Source organism: Aplidium turbinatum, chromosome 12, assembly GCF_918807975.1.
Source record: "Aplidium turbinatum chromosome 12, kaAplTurb1.1, whole genome shotgun sequence".
Lineage (NCBI taxonomy): Eukaryota > Metazoa > Chordata > Ascidiacea > Aplousobranchia > Polyclinidae > Aplidium > Aplidium turbinatum.
This window is the reverse complement of record NC_137483.1, coordinates 17,137,834-17,159,158: the sequence shown is the minus strand read 5'-3', so window position 1 is coordinate 17,159,158 and position 21,325 is coordinate 17,137,834. Positions and strand designations below refer to the sequence as shown.

The 21,325-nt window shown below is 37.1% G+C and overlaps 2 protein-coding genes across 2 annotated transcripts in view; one reads left to right on the top strand and one right to left on the bottom strand.

Annotated features, from left to right (window-relative positions):
- The window catches only part of LOC145780880 (uncharacterized), a 29,863-nt gene extending 15,114 nt beyond the window's left edge, over window positions 1–14,749 (top strand). Inside the window, exons 15-25 of the mRNA XM_082592531.1 lie at window positions 4,315–4,532; window positions 4,672–4,800; window positions 6,649–6,791; window positions 7,605–7,694; window positions 8,406–8,552; window positions 8,890–8,973; window positions 9,670–9,768; window positions 11,742–11,826; window positions 12,392–12,437; window positions 12,823–12,902; window positions 14,489–14,749. Coding sequence (XP_082448657.1) covers window positions 4,315–4,532; window positions 4,672–4,800; window positions 6,649–6,791; window positions 7,605–7,694; window positions 8,406–8,552; window positions 8,890–8,973; window positions 9,670–9,768; window positions 11,742–11,826; window positions 12,392–12,437; window positions 12,823–12,899 — 1,118 coding nt within the window. The 3' untranslated portion in view covers window positions 12,900–12,902; window positions 14,489–14,749. The remainder of the gene's footprint in view (window positions 1–4,314; window positions 4,533–4,671; window positions 4,801–6,648; window positions 6,792–7,604; window positions 7,695–8,405; window positions 8,553–8,889; window positions 8,974–9,669; window positions 9,769–11,741; window positions 11,827–12,391; window positions 12,438–12,822; window positions 12,903–14,488) is intronic.
- LOC145780884 (protein STPG4-like) lies at window positions 90–3,849 on the bottom strand. The gene is made up of 6 exons (XM_082592537.1): window positions 3,683–3,849; window positions 3,060–3,168; window positions 1,957–2,107; window positions 1,170–1,327; window positions 901–989; window positions 90–429 (listed from the first exon to the last, which is right to left on the bottom strand). The coding sequence occupies exons 1-6, from the start codon at window positions 3,847–3,849 to the stop codon at window positions 135–137; spliced, it is 969 nt and encodes a 322-aa protein (XP_082448663.1). The 3' UTR covers window positions 90–134.
- Window positions 14,750–21,325: the final 6,576 nt, after the last annotated feature.

Sequence of the window (21,325 nt, the reverse complement as noted above, 5' to 3'; positions counted from 1 at the left end):
AATTCAGAAATCAGAATTTTTTCATTGCACATTTTATTCATATGATGCTAGTTTAATGTCTTTCGACATTACAACGAGACTGTATGATTTGAAAAAGTGTGTATTGGTAAAGTTGTATCTATGGCACAAGGCTGTCATCTAACGGTAACAGCAATCGGAAAGAAGGTTCCGTTTTTTCTTCCCATCTCATGGACCGTTTTTGCTGACTGCACTCTGCCGTGTTTCACTCGTCGATGTCCCGCCGTCGGCGAATATATTCCCGGTCCTAGTGATTTGCGGCTGTTGGGCTCTTCGTTAAATCGTGGCGTGGCTGACCGGAAGCAAGAAGACATGGCCAATCTTGTATCTGGCACAGCAGGGTTGTATGTACCAGGTGGTGGGCCATCTGTGATTTCAAAGATTCTTTTTGGAAAGCGCTCAGATTGGCTCCTGGATTAAAAAGAATGTTTATCGGTCTGCTTACGTTTTGATAGAGTGTGTCTGTCGTGGAAAACTCGACATTGAACATTTTTCTCCTATTTTGAAGACAAGTTAATTAAGATACCAAGAACCCTTGAGACACTAAAAGTTCAACACATGATTCATCAGAAACCATATTTGTTGTGATGCAATTATACATACAACGATTTGTAATTAGATCAAACTAAGAGAACGTTTCCTATTGGCCAATTTGTATGAGAAATTGCTTCATTACAAGCTAAGACAGTGTGGCATATTGTCGGCTAAACATTGCGAAAGAAAGTAGTGAACAAAACATAATATTTTCCTTGAACATAATACTCCGTTTTGCTGTTCTGGTAACATCATCTTACAAACTGGTGGAAGATAAAATTCATTGCCACACACTTGCAGCGCACAATCGCTCTTGCACTTTGTTAGCTGTGAAGTGAATTGAGTTACCTGAACGAGCTGCTGGGGGTCGGTTGCGGGGAAAGCTTAGGCTCTCTTTTCACGTTATATTGCGTAGGTGAGGTGTCTAAGTCTTTATCCTGAATGCAAAATGATGCTTTATGAACCTATTTACGAGAAGTTGACGTTTTTCGAGGGTAATTTTGGATGTGTTTTCTTTTCAATAACATTATGGTCTAGTTGTTAAATTTGAATGTAAAATTGCAAGAAATATATTGTTGTATTAACTGCTTTCAGCTCTTTTCCGGTCACTATCCCACCTTAAATCCAACCGGAATTACATTTCTTCCCGAGTTGTTAAAGCTGTACGTCGTTTTCTTCTGGTCCATGAGATCAATGAAGTTATTGACGTGGTAGAGTCCAGGGATCAACATTTCACCTTTGCGCACCATCCCCGCCTCCCCTTGTCGTCCTGGACCTGCCCTTAGTGCATACCCGAGTAGTAAAGTCGTCATTTACATTGATTCAACGTGTGCACACATTGAATCAATGTAAAAGTAACGGATTTTACTGCCTGGGTTGTCACGCCTTCAAAACACAAGCGCAGGTGACATCACCATTGTCTACTTGCATACAAACTCCACCTTGGCATGCTTCGCAGCTTCCTGCACGTATACATTTTAAGTTAGTTGTTCATCAATGATTAAACACTTGAGTATGTTATTCGCTCTGAGGATGCGCATTGCCATGGTGCGCGAAATGTCAGTGAAGCAATACACCAACCTGTTTATTGTTGCTTTTACTTTCAATTTCATCAGATGAACGTTGCAACTAGTGCTAGAAACGATAATTGTCCTGATGAACACCCAAACTTCTCAGTATTCAAACACTTAAGGAGATATCACAAAAAAGATTTATGTTGGCTACTGTTAATAGCAATTTCGTTTTGCTTCGTTGTCACAATGTAATGTGACAGCTTTGTGCAACACTCCTTATTTTTCTACTAGAGCCTGAAGCGCGTAAGAGAGTTATACGTCATGTAACCAAACGTAATCTCAAGTTTATAATCAATACTATCATTTCGTGCGACAAGAAAATTTCTCTCACCAACAAAGCTACTGTGCAGTGGTATGGATGAAGAATTGATTCGTCCAATGTGGTCCTTGCATTCGTAATGGCCAGGGACCGGAGTTTCTCTGATAAATGGCCGCCACCACTCTCTATTAGATTTGCTTGGCTCATAATCATCTCGTGGCTTCTATGAATGAAAATAACTAAAAACTTACGGTTTTCTTTCTGCTTTTCATCACGACTTGTCCAATGCTACCAAATTTATCACTTTTTGAAAGGCTTGCTACAGTTTCAGTAATTTACTTCGGAATACTCATGTCATCCATGCTATGCCGTGATGTATAAGGGAATAAAATGCCGCGACTAAACTTGTTGAGGCAATTGTAGTGTAGTAAAGTGATAAATGCCTCTTTTCTGCAATCTGCATACTGGAATTACAGATGCTGTATAAAGCTAATGTTTCCAAAATAACTACTTGTGTATTCTAATAAAATAATAAATGGTGTTAATACTACAAAAAATTACTCAATGCCAAGCAGAGCGAATTACATCAAATGCAGTTACCAGTCTCTAAAACCCTTTACAGACTGTTTCACTGTTAGCCCTCTGTCTACCGAAAAAAGTATGCAAGTTTTGCCGTTGAGGTCAAATGGCCAAATTTTAAATACTTGTTTTTGAAAAAAAATCAGTATCGCACCTGCTACATGTCCTTAGAAATCTCAAAGCGAAGTATGTTTTGGTGTCCATTGGACCTCACGGTAGACAGAGGGTTTGTTGGGATCATCAGAAGATTCTTATTTAAATAAAATGTATTAATTATTAAAAAAAATTATTAAATAAAATGATCCCACCAAAGGTGAAACAGTCTGTAAAGGGTTTTAGAGACGAGTAACTGCATTTGATGTGTATTCTAATAGTAATATGTAAACTATATCTTTTTAATTAAATTGTCGTTTTTAGTGACGGAGGAATTTTAAGCGATTGATTGACATCAATTTTACATCAAATTACATATTGTAATGACATCGTGTTGAAGACAATGAAAAAAATCTTCCCAGACTCCAAAATCCACCATTTCAACATTGTCTGCAAACACTGAATCAACGTAAAATGACGGATTTTGCTTTCTTGAAACTTACCTTTCTTCCTTTTGTGTATGTGGAATAGCATCTCGCTCCTACTAGATAATCTAGTCTTGTAGGAGAGTCAAAGCGAACATGGCTTCGATGTATAGACGGCTTGCTATACCTAGACAAACGAGGCATAATGCTTCTAACGTTGTTTGAGAATCTTCTATCAATTTTTTGTTGTGATTTGCTCCAGTTGGCGGGATGACCCACACAAGGAATTTGATCTTTCACCCACAAGGGCAGAGAAGTTAGCCAAACTAAAGTAGCTGTCCATATTTACATTTATTTTACATCTTGTTTGGGTTTTATCCTAATTATATAGGCAGCTCAAGTTTGGTTCATGTGCTTAACTGTCAAGCCTAGTCGAATTTGTTTTGTAAGCTATTCTCATCTGGCACATTTAACATTTCCAATCGTTTTCTGTTTATTTTATCATATGAAGTTGCTCCCGAAAGCAATCCAACAACCTTATAATCTTTTGTAAACTGCGTCTTTATGAGTGCACTCTCTTCAAATGAGGAATTTTTTTTATCCGGGTGTTGGTCAAGACTGTTTTTGTACACTTGACAACAGCGTCACCGGTGGTTGCATAGCAACAGCGGCGACAAACACCCGACCATTTCAAATATTACCTGTCGTGGACCCGTCTTTGGCTGTAGCCGAGTGAAAACGTCTGACTCCTTTGAATAGTCCCAAAGATACTTGTGACGTCACTGAGAGCCTTGGATACTGATCTGCTTGCCATGGAGCTGTGGCTTTGCTGATATTGCACAGGGGGCGTAGACACAGTGCTATCCATTTGGTTAGCTCAGGTTTTTCAAGCGCTCAATGCATTTTTTTTAATGTTGAAATATCTTGTTAAAGCTTTGTGACGTCATACACGAGTGAGGTGTTTGCATAATGTTTTTTTGTGTGAAACAGTTTGTCTGTAAAATTTTTACGACATTGGTTTTTAAACTCTTCAGTACGTGAGCTTCGGTATAATGCCAGCGTTTTGTTCAAGAAATCACAAGCTGAACGTATGAAAGTGTCATATAAAACTACTTTTCACTATTATATTTGAGTTAGACAATGGATTTGTGTTTGTGCAATGACTTTAGTTTTCAGAATGTAGGAAAATCAATCAATAATGACAGGTGGAGTGTTCAACAGAAAACTATGGAACTTGGTTGAAATTTAAAAATTGCCATTCCCTGCAAAAGGCTTTCGGCATCTTATAGTACTTTTTACGCGATAACCATCAGAAGTAATCTTTTTGTTTCAGCTTCAACAACAAATCAACCACTTCCAGCAGTCCTTGCTAATACTACCGCTTTACTACCTGCCAAACCCTCTACATCTCCCCCGCCCCCTACCCAACCTGTGTCTTCATTCACTGCAGTGACACCTAGCGGCGAATCGGCTTCCATTTCTGACCTCCGAGAGAAGCAGGCCGCGAGACGCCAGAGAGCATTGTTGTTCCTTAAAGCCAAGAAAAAGCAGGTTACGAGTCTGCTAAGCCTAAACCATGAATGGCTTGTGTGCTTGTATTAAATCTGCTTTTGACGTTAGCTAAAATCGACTTACAAAGCTCCTGCTACCTCTTGAACATCTGGATCAATGTCATTTTTTTGATTTTCAGAGTTCACAAAGTGCCAAAGCGACAGACACTTCAAGTGCTACTGAGAAAACTGCCAACGATTCTGCCGCATTGGCCGCCATTGCGTCGGAGGATATTTTCGATCTCACTACTGATCAAGACTCAGAATCGGTGATTTATCTTTGATCATTGCTGAAATAAAAAAATGTTGTTAGTATGACGTTTCCATTCAACGCAAGGATGTGTGAGTTTTGGTTCTGATTTTTTCGCTCTGAAAGTAAAGGTTTAGTTTGCAAGTACGACAAGCTACAATCACTTATATACCTTGTGCTTCTGAAAGCTTAAAGTTTATCGTTTTATCGATATCGATTTCTTCTGTATCGTTTTGACGATTTCTTCTTATCGCAAGTGTCATCATCATTAAAGATAACGATTTGGGTTAAGTGAACGAGAAGGTTAGGAAGCCAATGTTCACAATCACATTCGCCTTCAAGTATGCCTTAAAGCAGCGTTTCTTAACCTTTTCTGACTTTAGCACCCCTGTAAACAGGCCTGGCCAGTTTAGCACCCCCTAACTATCATTGACATAAGACTACTACAGTACCGACCAAAAGTTTAGTAGGCCTACAGGCCGAAATTTTAACATGCCTTCAGATCGCTGGAGATATATTTTGTAATGAAGTCTCTTGTTGTTTAACAAACTGAGCAGTTGTTTTAACGAAGTTGATTCAGGATTTGGTATTTGGCTTTCATTCACCAACAGAAATTCAATTATAACCATATGTAAGTGAATCAACTCTCTTAAAACAACAGCACCGTTTGTTAGGCGACAAAATATACAAAATATACCGCCAGTGATCAAATAGCATGTCAAAATTTCGACGCCGCCATTAAACTTTGGCCTGCACTATTGAAAGGAAAACGAAGTACAAATTGATCATTTTGTTTATCCTTCAAAACTACTGTCGTCATTGGTGATAAAAAAAAAAATAGGAAAACCCGAGAATAGTAAAAGAACATGGACAAACTTAAGCATATTTAAGTTACCCAGCTGGGTATCTAGTTACACATGTATCAATATGATTTCTGTTGTTGCTTATGTGTGACCAATTTCTCTATTCGAGGCTTCGTGTTTATCAAAGCCACTCTCATATTGTGGAGCAACTCATGTTGAAGGCGGCTCCGGCCATTGTTTTGATTTGGAGCATGGTGGAGAACGCCTTTTCACACAGGTAGTTAGTCGGAAATAGGACGATCAATTCCATTGCTGCTCGTGCCAATGCAGGATGTGCTGTCAACTGGTCACACCAGAAATCAGCAAGCGGAAGGACGAAAGTTTGTCCCGCAACTCTGATTCACCTGCATGTCAATCATAGCTTCTCCTTTAGTCTATTAGCCTATGATCACTCATGTCTGCCAAGAAGGCTGCTGTATCCACTCTGGATACTTTGCCATGGTGGTTTCTAGAAGCGAGAGGTGAGCAACAATATTACAACAAAACACCCACCAGATAAGTTCGCACAATCTACTCAGGATCAATTTGAGTATTTGACTGGGAGATGACTACAATGACAGCAAATCATGTAGACTACTTCGAAACAGCAATCATTGATATGACAACTGCTGAAACTGGCAGAATAACAAAAAAATGCAGAAAATAAAATGGCATTTTTTGATATTATACTGCATGCATTTAGCACCCCCTACAGTCTATTCCAGCACCCCCAAGGGGTGCTAGCACCCCCGGTTAAGAAACGCTGCCTTAAAGTGTCTTTCCAACGACACAGCCACATGCTCTTGAGCGATGTCGAACAAGACTTTCACCACTCGGCTATGCAGCCGACTAGCGGGGACTTGGGCTTTGCAACATACAAGCAGATGCATCGTACGTGAAACGTTACTTGTGTGATTGACCGCAGTTGTTCTTAAAACAGAATCTTTTAAAATAAATTACAAAAAAAGAATTTGCTTCACTTCAAAGTAAAAGTATCATGTTATTTGATCATTGTATTTCTATAGAAACCTGCGGAGGTTCAAGTTGCGAAGGAAACCGAAGATTCACCGAACATCTCCATCTCTAAATTAGAGATTCTTCAAAATTTAGGATCAATTTCTCAAACCTCTTCCCCCAGATCTTCTCCTGGAAGATCGCGAAAGCGAAGGTGATTTGTCATGACTACTAAAACACTAGTGCAAAGCAGCATCGTAGTTTTTATAAGTGGCACAAGAGTTGTTTGTGCAATTCAAAGGCTTGCAGTCTTTGAATTGCTTTTAATTTAGCAGCATTTCTCTTCACCATTGCGATCATGGATGACTCATAAGTGGACACGCCGCAATACCACATGCATATTATCTCGCAGCGAAAAGCCTGTTGCAGTGTAGAATTGAACTTACCAGTCATATGCTCGCATGAACCATCACGTTGAGGTTTTCATTGTTGAATGTTGCACTCTCAGTCCCAAGTTCGCTGTGGCTGACTACAACTTTTTTCTTGTTGTTTTGTTTTTGCGAAACTTTGATTTCACGAAAATGGTAAAAATCCTATTTGCATGCATTTGTTTTTGTGCCTTTGTAATATTCTAACAACTAAAGAGAAGTTTAACGCCCCCGACACTTCAATCGCGCCGAAACTCAAGAGTCAAGGTTGTTTAGGTCATTAATTGTAGCATTTGATTGCCATGGGCTAAGCAGTTCAGGGAGAAATGCCCTGTACTGTCTTTGGTAGTGAAAAGATTGGCTTTACGTACTTGTGATGAAACCACTGGCCGGTCGTGCAACATGTTTTTTTGTGCTTCACAATTTATACTACTTGTAGAGTGATAGACCATCATTCATTTTATGCTTACAATATGAAGGTAGGTAGAGTAGTAGCAGTTCACGTATATATCAATGAAGGTTCTATGTTGTGCGTGAGAGACATTTTTTAAAGTGAATGATCTTTTAGTCATTCATTGTGTGTTCCTATTATTTTGTAGTCGGTCACGCACGAGAGATTCCAGTTATCAACGTCACTCAAAGTCACGTGACATCTCTTCTTTGCACACCAAATCGAAATTAAGTTTCAGGTAAGATTGAAATGTGATATTGCTGCTGTATTTTACATTGTTAGTCAACAATATTGCACCATACCTCCACAGCTGCGACGTTCATCTGATCAATGAGAAAATAAAAGCAAAAACTTGAAAGTTGTTTTATTGCTTGCCTTGCACTTTTTTAGCCGTACTGATCATTTCGAAACCTACATTTAGCTAATCTAAATATAAAAACTGCCATTAAAGACCATATTTTTGAATGCCAATGATACTCAAGCAATAAACCGTCTTTAGAATGTTATAATATTATACGTAAATGTGCTACCGGTACCGAATTAGACACTAAAACCCACGAGTCTTTGCTCATAAAATGCTGTTATCCTCGGCTCAATAGGCAGTTGAGTTGCCTCGTATCTGCTCAACTCCCAGACCGTCCTGTGATGTATGTGCCTATTCCCTTTGCTATGTCAGGTCATTCTTTTGCATTCTTATTTTATTTATTTGTAGATCAGTTGTCCAGGTGCTTGACAAAAGCCAACATGCTGCTTAGCTGCAAAACGTTCGCAATGTCTGTTTTTTGTGTGTGTTATGCTAAATGCCCTGTTGTTGATTGGTTTACCTGCGTAGTTGCAAAGTTAGACATTAAAATGTATGTTTTTATAAAACATTTCACTTGAAGGTTTTTTGAGTTTTGGCAAACCCTTAGCAAGTGTTAATATTGCATTATTTTTGCATATCTTTCAGAGCATTAGACTCGCCATCACGGTCACACAGCCAGTTAAGCTCTTCTGCGGATGAGGAAGCTAGTGTGCCTAGCGCTTATCGTGTTGAAAATATGTCTCGTCGTGAAGTCGCTAGAGGAAACCGTGCGCTAAAGAAGAAACGAAAAAAGTGCGTTGCCAATCGATATCGCCTCCGATTAGTGGCAAATTGTCAATAGAATATTGGTTCAACACGAAATTGTGCTAGTGTAGACACAGGAAACATTTTTTGACTAGCGTTTGAAAAGACAAGTTAATTTTCTCCAGAAGTCATTATTAAGCTTATAATATAGTTTAGAAACCAAACTTTTGTTTGAAATCATACTTATTAATTGTTGTTGAAAACCTCATGGAGATAGTGACACTCATCGTTTATTTGATTCAGCTTTAAACTTTGAACCTAACCTGACAACAGTCGCGTTTTATTGAGAAAATGGTCTTCACGCAAACGAAAATGTTCTTTTCAGATCACCGCGGTCACCACGCGACTGTCGTCATAGCAACCGCAGTCATAGCAACGATAGGGGCTCCAAACATTCAAGCAAACGCAGGTGAGTGTATTTGACTTGTTCTTGGCTCAAATATGAGAAACTTAAAATAATTGTTCTATCCAAGCATTGATTTGTCTACCCCTTCCAGACGACGAAGGCCAGTCAAGTTCTAAGAAATCATTTTGGTGATGTCCTCCGGAACTTAAGAATCCTCCAAACTTTTTATCAAAGGAAAATGACAAAACTTTACTTGCTGGCTTTAACCACAGCAAGTCTGCTTAGTATCCAAGTTTGACAAGTCTGGCTATAGTCCGCCCTGTTAGCTCAGTGGTTACGCGCTTGACGAGATCACGCGGTGCTGGTTCGGCTCTTGGCTGCTTCGTCGACCCGGCCGTTCTCAAAATGTTTTTTTATTTTTCTGTTTTGAGATGTTTTTCTAATACAAGCAAACTGGAATTTTGTCCTACAGCAATTTAGAGTAACTTTCCAGCAGCAATTCACCTTTGGAGCAAGGTCGTTCTTAACAAACTTTTATTTGAATTTGTGTACGCTGCTTAAAGTATGACACGTTCTTGTGATATCAAGTCACAATATAATGAAAATGGCCCTGTTTGTAAACAACCTAAAATTTGTCATATAATTTACTATTGCTGAGCATCTCTTAAATACACCACGTTCTCATTGCTTCATTAAAGCACAGCAAGTCTCATCAATGAGATTTTCTTATGCGAATTTTACGTTTGTTTGGTGTTGTAGCCGTTCCAGTAAGCGTTCACCTAGCGGCGAGAGAAAGAGGAAAAAGAGAAAGAAAGAGAAAAAAGAAAGAAAAAGGAGGCGGAAAGCAAAATCTGAGAGGTATTCAATAATTTTTATTATAATATTCGTTATTTGAACATTAAATTTACAAAAACGATTTCGCTTCGGTTGTTGTTTTGTTTTGTGCTGGAAGAAAAACTTTTTAGAATAAAAAATTAAAACTTTAATGGAAACTAACAATGAATGATAGTGAGTATAATGATGATAGTTAATTTTAATTGTAACCAATTAGCGACGATTGAATACTTCTTTTCATACATTTATGGATTCAAATACTTCCACATGCATCATTCAATTTACGTAACTTCACATATTTTACACACAAAGTACCAAACATATTAAACCTTTTAAAGCAAAATCAATTTTTTAAAATTTTCTAGTATCTTGTGTATCGTGCTGGTCCTCTTTGGTGACCATTCAAAAATCAATTTTAGTCTTTTTCGTTGATATAACATCTAAAAGGATTATTTTATTATTGAAATTAAACATATTAACGCACTGTGCGTACACGCATACGCAAGTTTGTACGCACATTTCGTTAATATGCATCGTGATATTTTATTCGATTAGTTTTCTGACGTAGTATTTCTTGTATTTCATTATTATTGTATTTCTTGGAATATCGAAGAAGGTTTAATCAAGATTGATGGTATAAATAAATTCCAGTCCCTTTCGCGGTGACTTGGTGAACGAATATTAATGTCGATCTTAGATGGTCTTCAGTTGTCCCATGTCCATTTCAAACTAAACCTGTCTCTGGAATCAAAGTAGTGGCTTTAAGACTTAATTGTTGTGATTTAAAAATTGTAACTTTTTTAACACTTGATATCGACTAAACAACTTACCATGTTATTTTTGTGACTCATTTGTGGGACAGAATTATTATTAGCTGGGTGCCAACCCCGTCCCTGGCTATTGGTTGTCAATGTTTAGTCGGCCAGTTGAAGTAAAATAGCTTTCAATGTTAGCTTGTGGCAGTGTTAAAATAGAGTGATTTTTCTTCACAACAGCAATTACTTTTGAGTCGCTAATTTAATGCGTCTTGAAAGATATAGAGCATTTTCCAACAATATTTTAAAACTTTTCTATTATTTCATCGTTTCGATTTGATATGAATGCCTTGCACAATGGGGCAACTTAAAACTTGAACACGTAAAGTCCATTTGTGACTTTCATTGCCAGCTGTTGCTGTCAGGGTTCCCCGTCACGTTTCAATTAACCTCCGCAGGATACGAATTTTCTCACGTCAAAAAACTTTTAAAATGTCATCTGCACACCAGGAAAAAGAGCTTCTAAACCAGTGTGTAGTGTATATCGATTGATTAAAAAGATCAATTATATCGTGATTATCTCCAGTTAACCTTTTCGAAAATGTAAGTTCACGCAAATATGTGATCAATGGTAATTTGCTTTCAACATTTTTGCATTCGATATGTTGTAGCTACAACTTCAATGAGGTTGGAAATCAAGTTGTGTCATGTTCATGACGTTACAAATCCCATTATGTTGGCACTGCGCAAGATTGATGTGTTTTGCCCCTTTTAAGACAACGATTTTTTCCCCACCAACAGAACCTGACTGACTTTGCGCTCTATAAATCCTTTTCAACAAAACAGTCTGCTTTTACATTAATATTTTCTCTGCATCGCGTGCCTTGCGTTTCTGGTCGTTTATTTTTTCATCAGCCTGTTTTGAGCAAACGCAAAAATAGTTGCTTGTGTCTGATGGATCTTTTGTCTTCATTGTAGCCGCTGAAACACCCGAACAGAGTTGCACAGTCATCGATTGTTATAGCCTACTTCGGTTTACCGCTAACCTATAATGTGATGACTACATTTTTAGCCACAAAATGGCAATATCACCTTTTTTATCTTTGCCGAAATTCAATGTAAAACATCAGACTTAGCAGACTTGTATCAGATGAAAGTCAATTTAATTATTAACTCCTTGTATCGCCTCATGGGCATCAATTTTACGACTGGATTGCGACTTAATTTCAAATTATTTTGCAGCAAAAGTTCTGAAGAAGACGAAGATAAAATAGACAATGAACATTCTTCAGCTGAAGCTGAGGAGGAAGTTGCGGAAGATCGTGAGGTAAGAAGTTCGAAAGACTTCAATACTTCTTGAATTAAATCTCTGAAGAGTGATTTAGGTAACGTCGAGCCACATCGAGCGGTATGTCAGCACCTTAAGCATCGGCGAAGGTGGCGAAAGTTTGAAGGGTTTAAAACCGTTTATTAAGAGTTTTTTTTTTAGCTTGCCCTGCCATAACTTTCAATAAGCTAAACAAAAACTGACATGTAATTATTGTCATTTATTAACTTTAGACAAATAAAACTTAACAACCAGACGGCATTTAACATAATAACATGAAAATAAACTGAACATTGCTAACGTTTTCGGCCATACTCAATACTCATGTTAGCCCTTTTCAATGTTATTATGTTAAATGCCGTCTGGTTGTTAGGTTTTATTTGTCCATGGTTAAAAAAAATCACTTCTCTACCAAAATTATATTTACTTTGTATTTCATTTTAGAAAACATAAGCATGTTTACGTTTCTTTGCTCATGTAAGATTTCATAAATTCTTAAGATCTAAGTAATACATTCGTACAGAATTATTGACATATTTCTATCAAAGTTTATTATTTTTAACAGGACGGTGAAGTTTCAGGCTCAGAAGGTGATGAAGTCTTCAATGAAAGTAAGAAAAACAATTCCGGTTAACCGAACACTTTCGTTAACATTGATTTGTTATCATGAACCAAGTTCCATGAGTTTGATAAGTAGAAGAGTTTGATAAGTAGAATTCACCTATGGTGATACCAGAAGGGACTGTACAAAAGCATCACTGTAACAGCCTATTACCTGACATCATCACTGTTAAAACGATCACGTAACACAATCGGTTGTACATCAATTTAAAATTCACAGATGAGCGGATATCTTTTTTCGTCATGGATTGATTGGTCTTTTGGTTATAGTTACGCAGCGTTTTGATTGCGGTGTCTATCAGCATATCAAGTGTTTAATGCTTTAAAACCCAATCGCTTCTCATGTTGCTTGCGATATATCGCTTGTTCTCGCAGGTAATTACCACAGAGCCTCTCCTGCCTGTGACGTCATAAAAGAAGAACCAAGCGAAGGTGAAATTGTGAGCGACTGATCGGTGGGTGGCTCTTTCATTGCAAGATATTTGTGAACTCAGTCGGAAAATCAGCAATTTCTTACATTGATTCAGACGTTAAACCAATGTAAGAAATGACTGATTTAGTTGCTGGTAAAAGTTCTTGTTATTGTGTTGGTTCAATGAAAACCCCAAGCCAGATCAAGCTGCTCCATGAAAAGGTCGAAAATATATTTTGATGGAAATCGAAAGCAGCTCGCACTATCCGCTCGTCAGCTCGACTGGATCTGTTGTGTCATTTAATTAATTATTCAAGAAGCGATTTAATGTCGCTGTTGCCAAAATTTTCGATCACTCATATTACGCATCTAAAAATTATCTGCTTGGAAAATACGCAGAGATCATCTCAATTACTCCCCATCCAAAAATCAGTCCTTTTTTACATTGATTCAACATACACTGACGTTAAATTAATCTAAAAAAAGGACTTGCCTGGGTTAGCACATATGCTTCGCCTGTATTGTTTTCTCTTTATGTTTCCAGAGCTCTTGACAGTTAGACGGCTAACCTTTCTCATCAGCATTAACCCATTTTGAGCTTAACCCATAAATTTAACAGGCATCCCAGTCAAAAAAAGTTGGCATTTTATGCATTCACATCTATGCGGAATGGTTTGATACTCAATTGCTTATCAGCTGGGCCGTTGGAAGAATAATTTGGGCCTGGTGCTTATGAGATTCTCGGTCCCCAAAGCGACACTTCTAAGAAAAACGCACTATATTCAAGGAAGAAATGGTTTCTTCAAATTCCCAGGCCCATTGGAAAAGTTACGGAATCCTAAGATCCCCAGCCTGGGTTCAAAAGTACCCCTTAGACCCCTCTTTCAACGCAACTGCTTATCAGACGATCACTTTCTTGCATTTAAATGGGGCCTTGATTTTTTCTTTGTAAACAAAAGGAAGGACGTTGAGGAAGGTTTTATTGATAGCCTACCACCAATGGGGAATCCCCTCCTTGTAGAAGGTGTCACTTTTGTTAGAAATACTTTCTCGTCCTTTCAACGCTTAGAACTTTTTTTTACTGATTCATGAGCATTTTTTATAATTTCTTTAAACCAGTTATGGCAAGCCTTGTGATTCCAATTCAATACATAACGTTTCTTTTGCATTAATAAGAATGATAATGAACGCATTTGTAAGTTGCTATAATTCAACAATGGAAGACCGGAATGTAGAACTACTTTAAGTCTAAATTATGACTAGAGAAAAAGCAAGTTAAATTTCTTTCAAACTAGTTTGATCTTGTATTTCTATGCAAACACTCGCGTTTGTGTAGCGAAATTAAGCAGTTTTTTAAATGAAATTTTTTTACGCGGCGACAGACATTGACCATTATGCAACATATTTTTGGTGATAATAACTTAAATAGTTTTCAAACTCAGGTCTTCAATTACAAGTAGATCAAATAAAGTTACTCTGGTGCACATGCTTGTCTTGTAAAGGCTAAATCACCAATGCAAGTAGATCAAATAAAGTTACTCTGGTGCACATGCTTGTCTTGTAAAGGCTAAATCACCAATGCGGAGCTTGACTTGTCACTCGTCTTAATTATTGATTTTTTATTAACAGGATGGTGACAAGCGTATCAAAGAATGCACTCAGTGGATATCGTGCCAAGAGCTTCTTTTGCCTGGCCTGTGTTACTTCTGACAGAGGTCTGATGATGGGAGAGTTTAGGAGTGGTCACATTGTTGTTCGTGCACGTTTTCTGTTGGTGAAATGTTTTGCGTCAACCAACCAGCTTGTCGATTATGCCTCACAATGAGGCTTCCCGTGCTTTTGCAATCGCTTGAAATTTGCTCTCTTTTCATAAAATGTTTTACGCATCGACTCATTGTGGTTTTGTATTGGCACCATGTCTTGTTGGTGAGGTGCTGGATTTGTGATCACGCTTTTGTATTTGTCGAAGTGCGGGGGAGGGTCACTAGTCCTTGCACCCGTTGGCCGACATTGCCTTACATGCGAGATTTTTCAGCATCGGTTTAAGACGACTTCGTGTAAAGACGACTTCGTGTTTGATCATTCCTTGCCGACTTCGCCCAGGAATGTCGCCGTCCTACTGATGGCTATGTATGAGCGTGTATGCTGAACGGCAGCGTCCGCTACAAAGGCGTCATGCGACATTTGAACCACTATTTAAGCTGTTGACAGCGGAATGTACGAATATGTGATCCAGAGACAGACCAAGCCAACAATCAGTAAACCTGTTAAACTTCAGCTACTGTAGCCTAGGCTACCTCCTTTTTTTATGATGGCTTAGCGTAGTTTCAAATAAGATTTTATTAATATACGATACAATAATTAGCTTACCAAAAATAGGTGTGCTGGGGTAACAGCTAAAAATCTGCACATACGAATTAATGTTAGGCTACACGTTACACTAAATACAGTAGAGAAGGAACAACACAATGCAGACAAAGTTCAAGTGTGGTTTCAAAAAAGTTTTCTTGACTTGAGCTAATAGTTTACTTCAAAGAGGTTAATCAAGCAAATGAAGTAGCCTGTTACTCTGGCACTGGGCCCTTAAGGGGGTAATTTGGGCCACGGATCAATAATATCTCTGCCACGAAACACACCGGAGGAAATAATAATACAAATAGGAAAACTATCGAGTTAGGCCTAAGAAGCATTTTTCCTCCCAAAGCAATATGAACGGTAGCCACTTTAACAAGTCAAAATTCTGCCAATGCGAATGACTACAATGCAACCGCCAACCAATCAGAACATGTTATAAGAGGCTACCGTCCAATTGTGACCCTTCTAGCACTCATCCAGAGAGTTAATGCTTGTTTTGAACTTTATTTGGTAATTACAGAAGAAAAAGAGCAATAGCAGTGGTGGGAATCGAACCCGCGTCAATGAAATGACTACTTTCTAACCCTAACCCCTAAGCCAACCAGCTGACAAAAAATCCATCACTTAATTTGCTTTCTATCATCTTCTTTTCGCCATTTTTTACGTCACTTAAACCGTAGCTTATGATTGGTTGGCGGTTTCATTCTAGTCAAGTTTAGTGGCAGAATTTCGACTTGAGTGGCTACCAATATGAACTGGATGCAAACGCACTTCAACAAAAGTAACCAACATGTAGGCAGTGTTTTCTTCACTTTATTCGCAACCTTGAAGTAGTTTCGAGCCCATAAAATCATCCTAGATCTTGGTCTAACAGTCACCTCTGAAACCCCCCCTCCTGTCAACAGTAACACTATTGTTGACATCTGGAGACCTTAAGATCTACAACGCTTTTTGGCAGTGATCTAATCTTGTTTTTGATTGTTTCTAGTACTGTAGGTCTAGTAAAATAAAGTACGAGCTGAATTGCAAAACATAAAACGCACTTACAAGACATACAGAGGATGTCACTTTCATACTCATCCGAAAGTCAATGTCTGGTTGTCATTAACGACGATACCAGTAAAAAAGTTTTTTCCATGACAGGATGTATTTAAACACAACCAGTCTTTGCACACAATTACACTTTCTTTTAATGTTGTTATTCGTCTCGCTTGAAAAGAAAGGGTATTCTGCTGCCATATCGTTTAAACAAAGATAAGGGACTTCTACGTTGGAGAGCACGACTGTTGCTTATACGTTTAAATATATCAGGAAAGGGAGACCGGACTTCCTTGTGAAACTCCCCATGATTAACATTTAGTCGCTTGAACAACGACAATATATCTGAACTGGATCTTTTATCTTCGTCCAAGTCTAAAGAACTTTGCTGTTTTGGAATCATGTCTTTGGTTGTCTTTTCGACCAACTTATTCAAGAGGAGAGACAGATCTTGTTGATCAGTAGGATTTTTTTCATCATTCTGTGAGTCATTTAGGGGAGAATCGTCTTCTGAGCTAAAGAGTTGCTCAAGGTCTGTGAAGTGATTAGCGTCTTCGTCGTTATGTTCCAATGACCCGGCGTTGTAAAGCTCTGGGAAAAGTAGTAAGATTTTTTTCATAATACCACTACATAGGCTACGGTACCAATACCATTAATGCTACCAATACCACATCTTTTACTAATAGGTTACACCAATAGGCCTACCTACAGTCCGTACAATTACGCAGTTGGATAATCGTACGGCTTTGCAAACAATTAACAAAGAAGCAGAAAGATTTGAGCTACAGTGATTCTTCTCTTATCATGTAGCTCAAAGTTGAGCAAGGCACTTTAAAGAGTTCATCATTCCCAAAATCGGCAATTGATGGAAAGTAGGCTATCGTTTGGTGTAATTCAATTGGGTTTTCTTTAATAAAGAGTTACAAATTCTTTCGTGGTTTGATTAAGTCGAGCAAGATGGGGATTGCAAAAAACATGGTCTAGCCTACGCATCTTGTTCCTATTCATTTTCTTCTGGTGTAGCCTCAACATTTCATACGCTTTTTATTAAATGTTTCTCAAGTTTTCTGATATTTTAAAATTTAATGTTAGGCTACCGAGAAAGCTTGTCACATCAGAGAATGACTTTTGCATTTTCTTTTAGAACATAGTCCATAATAATATCAATGAACGTAAAGACAAATGGGGTTTATCCTACTTTTAACGTAACAGATCATCTAAAATGATGCAATAAAGCTGATGCTGGTTTTAACAAGTTGGTGGATTGACATCATTGTTTTAGCCTGGTCGGCTAGCTACCTTCAATTTCCGCAAGACTTTTCAGTAAATCTTCTTTGTACTTCAGATCATCGTAGTATTCAATTTCGTTCATCTGTAATAAAAGTGTGCATTCGCAATCGTAATTCCGCTAATTCACTTGCCTTCATCAGGCTTTACTACACGTCCGCTGAAAAGTCTATTTATCGTTCGAGCGAGCCGAACCAGACACTCCAGGTAAGAGGCAAGCGCGCTAGCCATTTAAACCAGTGTTTTTCAACGTTTTTTTAGCCACGGGACACTTTATGCATTGAAGTAATCTTGCTGAACACCGAATAAAATTTTAAGTTGATGCACTAAAATACATAACACAATAATTTATTCACTTTTAGTTTTTCTCAATGAGTGGTCTGTTTGGATAAGCACAAAGTTGATATTAGGGCAAGAACTGAAAAAAGGCAAACGCAAAACTTTTATGATTTTCATTTTCGACCAGTGTTCCATGTTCCATGGAACACTATAGTCAAGTTAATAAATTTCTTGCGGAACACAATTCAATTCAATTCAATTTATTTTTGAATTGAACACTTGACGATCTTTCATGGGATACCGGATTGGTCTGCGGATACCGGTTGAAAATCACTGGCATTAGACTAAACCACTTTAAACTTTTTTCTGACTACCTGTTTTATCTAATTTATAAGGAAATTACAGTATTAGGCTATATTTTGATTGAACGAGTACTTGCCCAGTCTGAGGAGTTTATGTCTTCAGGATATGAATCATCATGGTAACCTGAAATAAAAGTTTTGGAATTCATATTTTGCAATACAGTAGGCTAAGCTTAGTGTAGGCAACAGTGGTGCTATACTTTGTCTATTACATCAGTAGCAGTAGCTCAATATTATATCTCCAGTAGTATTATTTATTGAGATTGGCTACAAGATAAGTTTTAAAAGTAATTTTGATGTTAAATTGATTTAGCTTGAATCAGGAATGCAGTAAATTTCTGGCTCAAACAAATAAAGTCCAGCGACAGTAAAGCTTCGCATTACTAAAGGCCAACACGTACATGACCAATGGTCCAACAGTAAAAAGTTTTACGTGTTTTTAAAGCATAGACAGTTTAAAATTTAGAAATACGCAACTGTTACTTTCAAACGATATTTCAATAATAATTGACAGGTTATCTTGCAATATTTTGGAAAAACTGAATAAGCTATAACTTCTACATTCTTATCAAAACGTAAGAGCTTAAAATGTAGAAGTTGAACCCGGGGTTGAACTCATGTTTAGCAAACGTTTCAAAAACTATATTGTCTTTATCTTCAGTGCTATAAACGTAAGCTAACAAGCTTTTTGCTAATGGTCATCATTTTTTGCTTTTGCCTTATGTAATTAGAAATCATATTCTACACTTCTTAACTTGACACTATCCAAAAGTTCTTGTAGTTGTGGTACATGTCTACTGGCGAACATTATAACGTCAGCATTTCAAAAGTTGGGTTACCATTTCCAGCAATTTTGACAGAGTCCTTTTTTATGCTTTGTTTCTACATCTTACGTTTCCTCATCTTTCTTTGTACTTTTTCACAAACTTTTCTGCATTCTACCCGTGGCCTAAACACTTTTGAATATGTGGAATAAAAATAACAATTTTTCAATAACTTTAAAAACGAAAAGACCGAAAGTAAATTAAAAAACTTCTTATACCAACGCCAAAGGTTATGAGAATTACAAAATGAGGAATCATGGTTTCATCAACTCACCAATTGTCTTATGCAACGTGGGTAAAAGTAAGAATGTTGTCAGAACACCAAACTTCATTTCAAAGTAACTGTTTGAGTATTTTTCTTATCAGCAATATAAATTATTTTCCTAAAATATAAAAAGTACTACTGCACTTTTGTAGAAATTTGTTATTTTGCCCGCGTAGGGCGAAGTTAAGCCCTCTTTCTGAGCTTTGCTGTGTTTTGATAACATCAACCTTGATTGCTTCTGACTGATCGCAAAAAAAAACAATTAATTTTCTTTTGCAATATGGCTGGCCTATATTCAATAGCTGTTATTATTTGTCTTTGGAAAATATGACATTTGTTCCATTCCATTGTTTCAAAACAGGAAAAATAATTTATTTGTGCCATTATATATAATTACTACAGTGTTATGTTATTTTCTAATGCAAACAATGCAAAACTATCTTTTTCAAAATTTTATTAAAATCTGAACTTTTAGAATAATCTAGCGCTGTCTATATTGAACGAAACGTGTTCAAACGGTGGTTGTAAAGTTTTGTGAGTAAATTGGCAATTTTGAAGGATCCTTAATTGCAGTTGAAAAAGTGCCTTTGTTGTCAAGTTATTTTAAAAAGTATTTTTGCTTAAAAAAATTAACTTTAACTACTATTAATAAATATGACATTTGTACAATAATCATACAGCTATTGTATTATTAATTTTAGTTATTTATTAGCTTTTATTTTGCACTAGAGCTGGTAAAATGTTTACACATCTCTACAAAAAAGTATTTCAATGGCCTCAGCTGCGGTTTAAGTTACTTCTGCTTTGGTTAACCATGTAGCCTACACCAATTTACATTTACATTTTTAGTAGTGTCGGCTATTTGAAAGTGAATGTGGTGAAGCCACCATAAATCTCTACATCATTTCTTCCATCTTAATTCCGGTTCTTCTAAAACTAGATACTTTTTTAAAAGAAAAGAGAGTGAATAACTTTTTTAATTTTCAGCATTCTGCTTTGGCTAAATATGCTGTTTTTAATATTCAAAGCAGGATTAACATTAAATAATTGTACAACTGGTTTTGGTGAGCTGCGTTATTTATCATTTGTTTAATTTTTTTTAATGATTCTGTTCTTAAGAATATGAAATTTCTCTTTTGATGCTAAAAAGTAACAGACGAGCAAGAATGTGTTTAACTCTACAGTGGTTACAGCTCAACACTATTACCTGCGGCACTCACTCTCGCTTTGCCAAGCAACTGACGGTCTGGGTGCTCTGCCATTGCTTTATAACGGAGCATCATGACAGTTTGAAATAAGGTTTTGCATGAGACATTAATTTGAGGGTTAATTTCGTATGACAGCAAATTTATTTGTTTGGGAAATTGTTTGGCATTTTTTTCTAATAATGATGGGTAACAAAAACAAATTACTACTAAATTATGCATTTGGTATATCCACGACCCTTTATTAGGTTGAAAGCAAATAAATCCGAAACAGATGTTATGACATGGTATGACGTAACAACATGACGTAGTTTGCACCAGCCTAAAGTTTAAAGGTGGGTTTTAATTTTTGCTGAAAAAGAGGAATTTCTGTTCTTTTTGTAAAAATGTTAATCGCTTTTTTTAAGTTTTACCTTTAAGCAAAAGGTAGTAAAGTAAAGATTTAGCTTTGTTTTAATGCAAACTGATATTTTATTTTCCGGATTTTATTCAGAAATATCCTTTATCAATTTTTTTTTGATTTAGTACTTCACGACCGAAAACCAAGCTGTAATAGTTGAAACTGTTGTATGCTTGCCCAAAAGGAACGTCAGTCACGATCCAAAAAAAAAAGATTTCAATTAATAATGCATTCTATTTATTTATTGATCATTTAGTATTTGCTAAGTATTCCAAACATCGTGTCAAGTGTGAGCCACGCTTTTGCCTATCAAGCAATCACACTATGCTATGTATGCATGTTCTACTGTTTGTTCTTCTTTGCGAAATTTAGCTGGTGGCCAGTAATGTCAAAACAAAGAAAAAGCTCATAGGGTTAGGTAAAATTGGCTATAAAAACGTAAAGTTTGAGC

What these genes read in the sequence shown, in the direction of transcription:
- LOC145780884 (XM_082592537.1), bottom strand. Translation starts at nt 3,849, where the DNA reads ATGGATAGCACTGTGTCTACGCCCCCTGTGCAATATCAGCAAAGCCAC. An exon ending in CAAAGACGGGTCCACGACAG is followed by an intron (nt 3,169 to 3,682) that starts GTAATATTTGAA and finishes TCGTTTGTCTAG; the next exon opens with GTATAGCAAGCCGTCTATAC. An exon ending in CATACACAAAAGGAAGAAAG is followed by an intron (nt 2,108 to 3,059) that starts GTAAGTTTCAAG and finishes TTTCATTCATAG; the next exon opens with AAGCCACGAGATGATTATGA.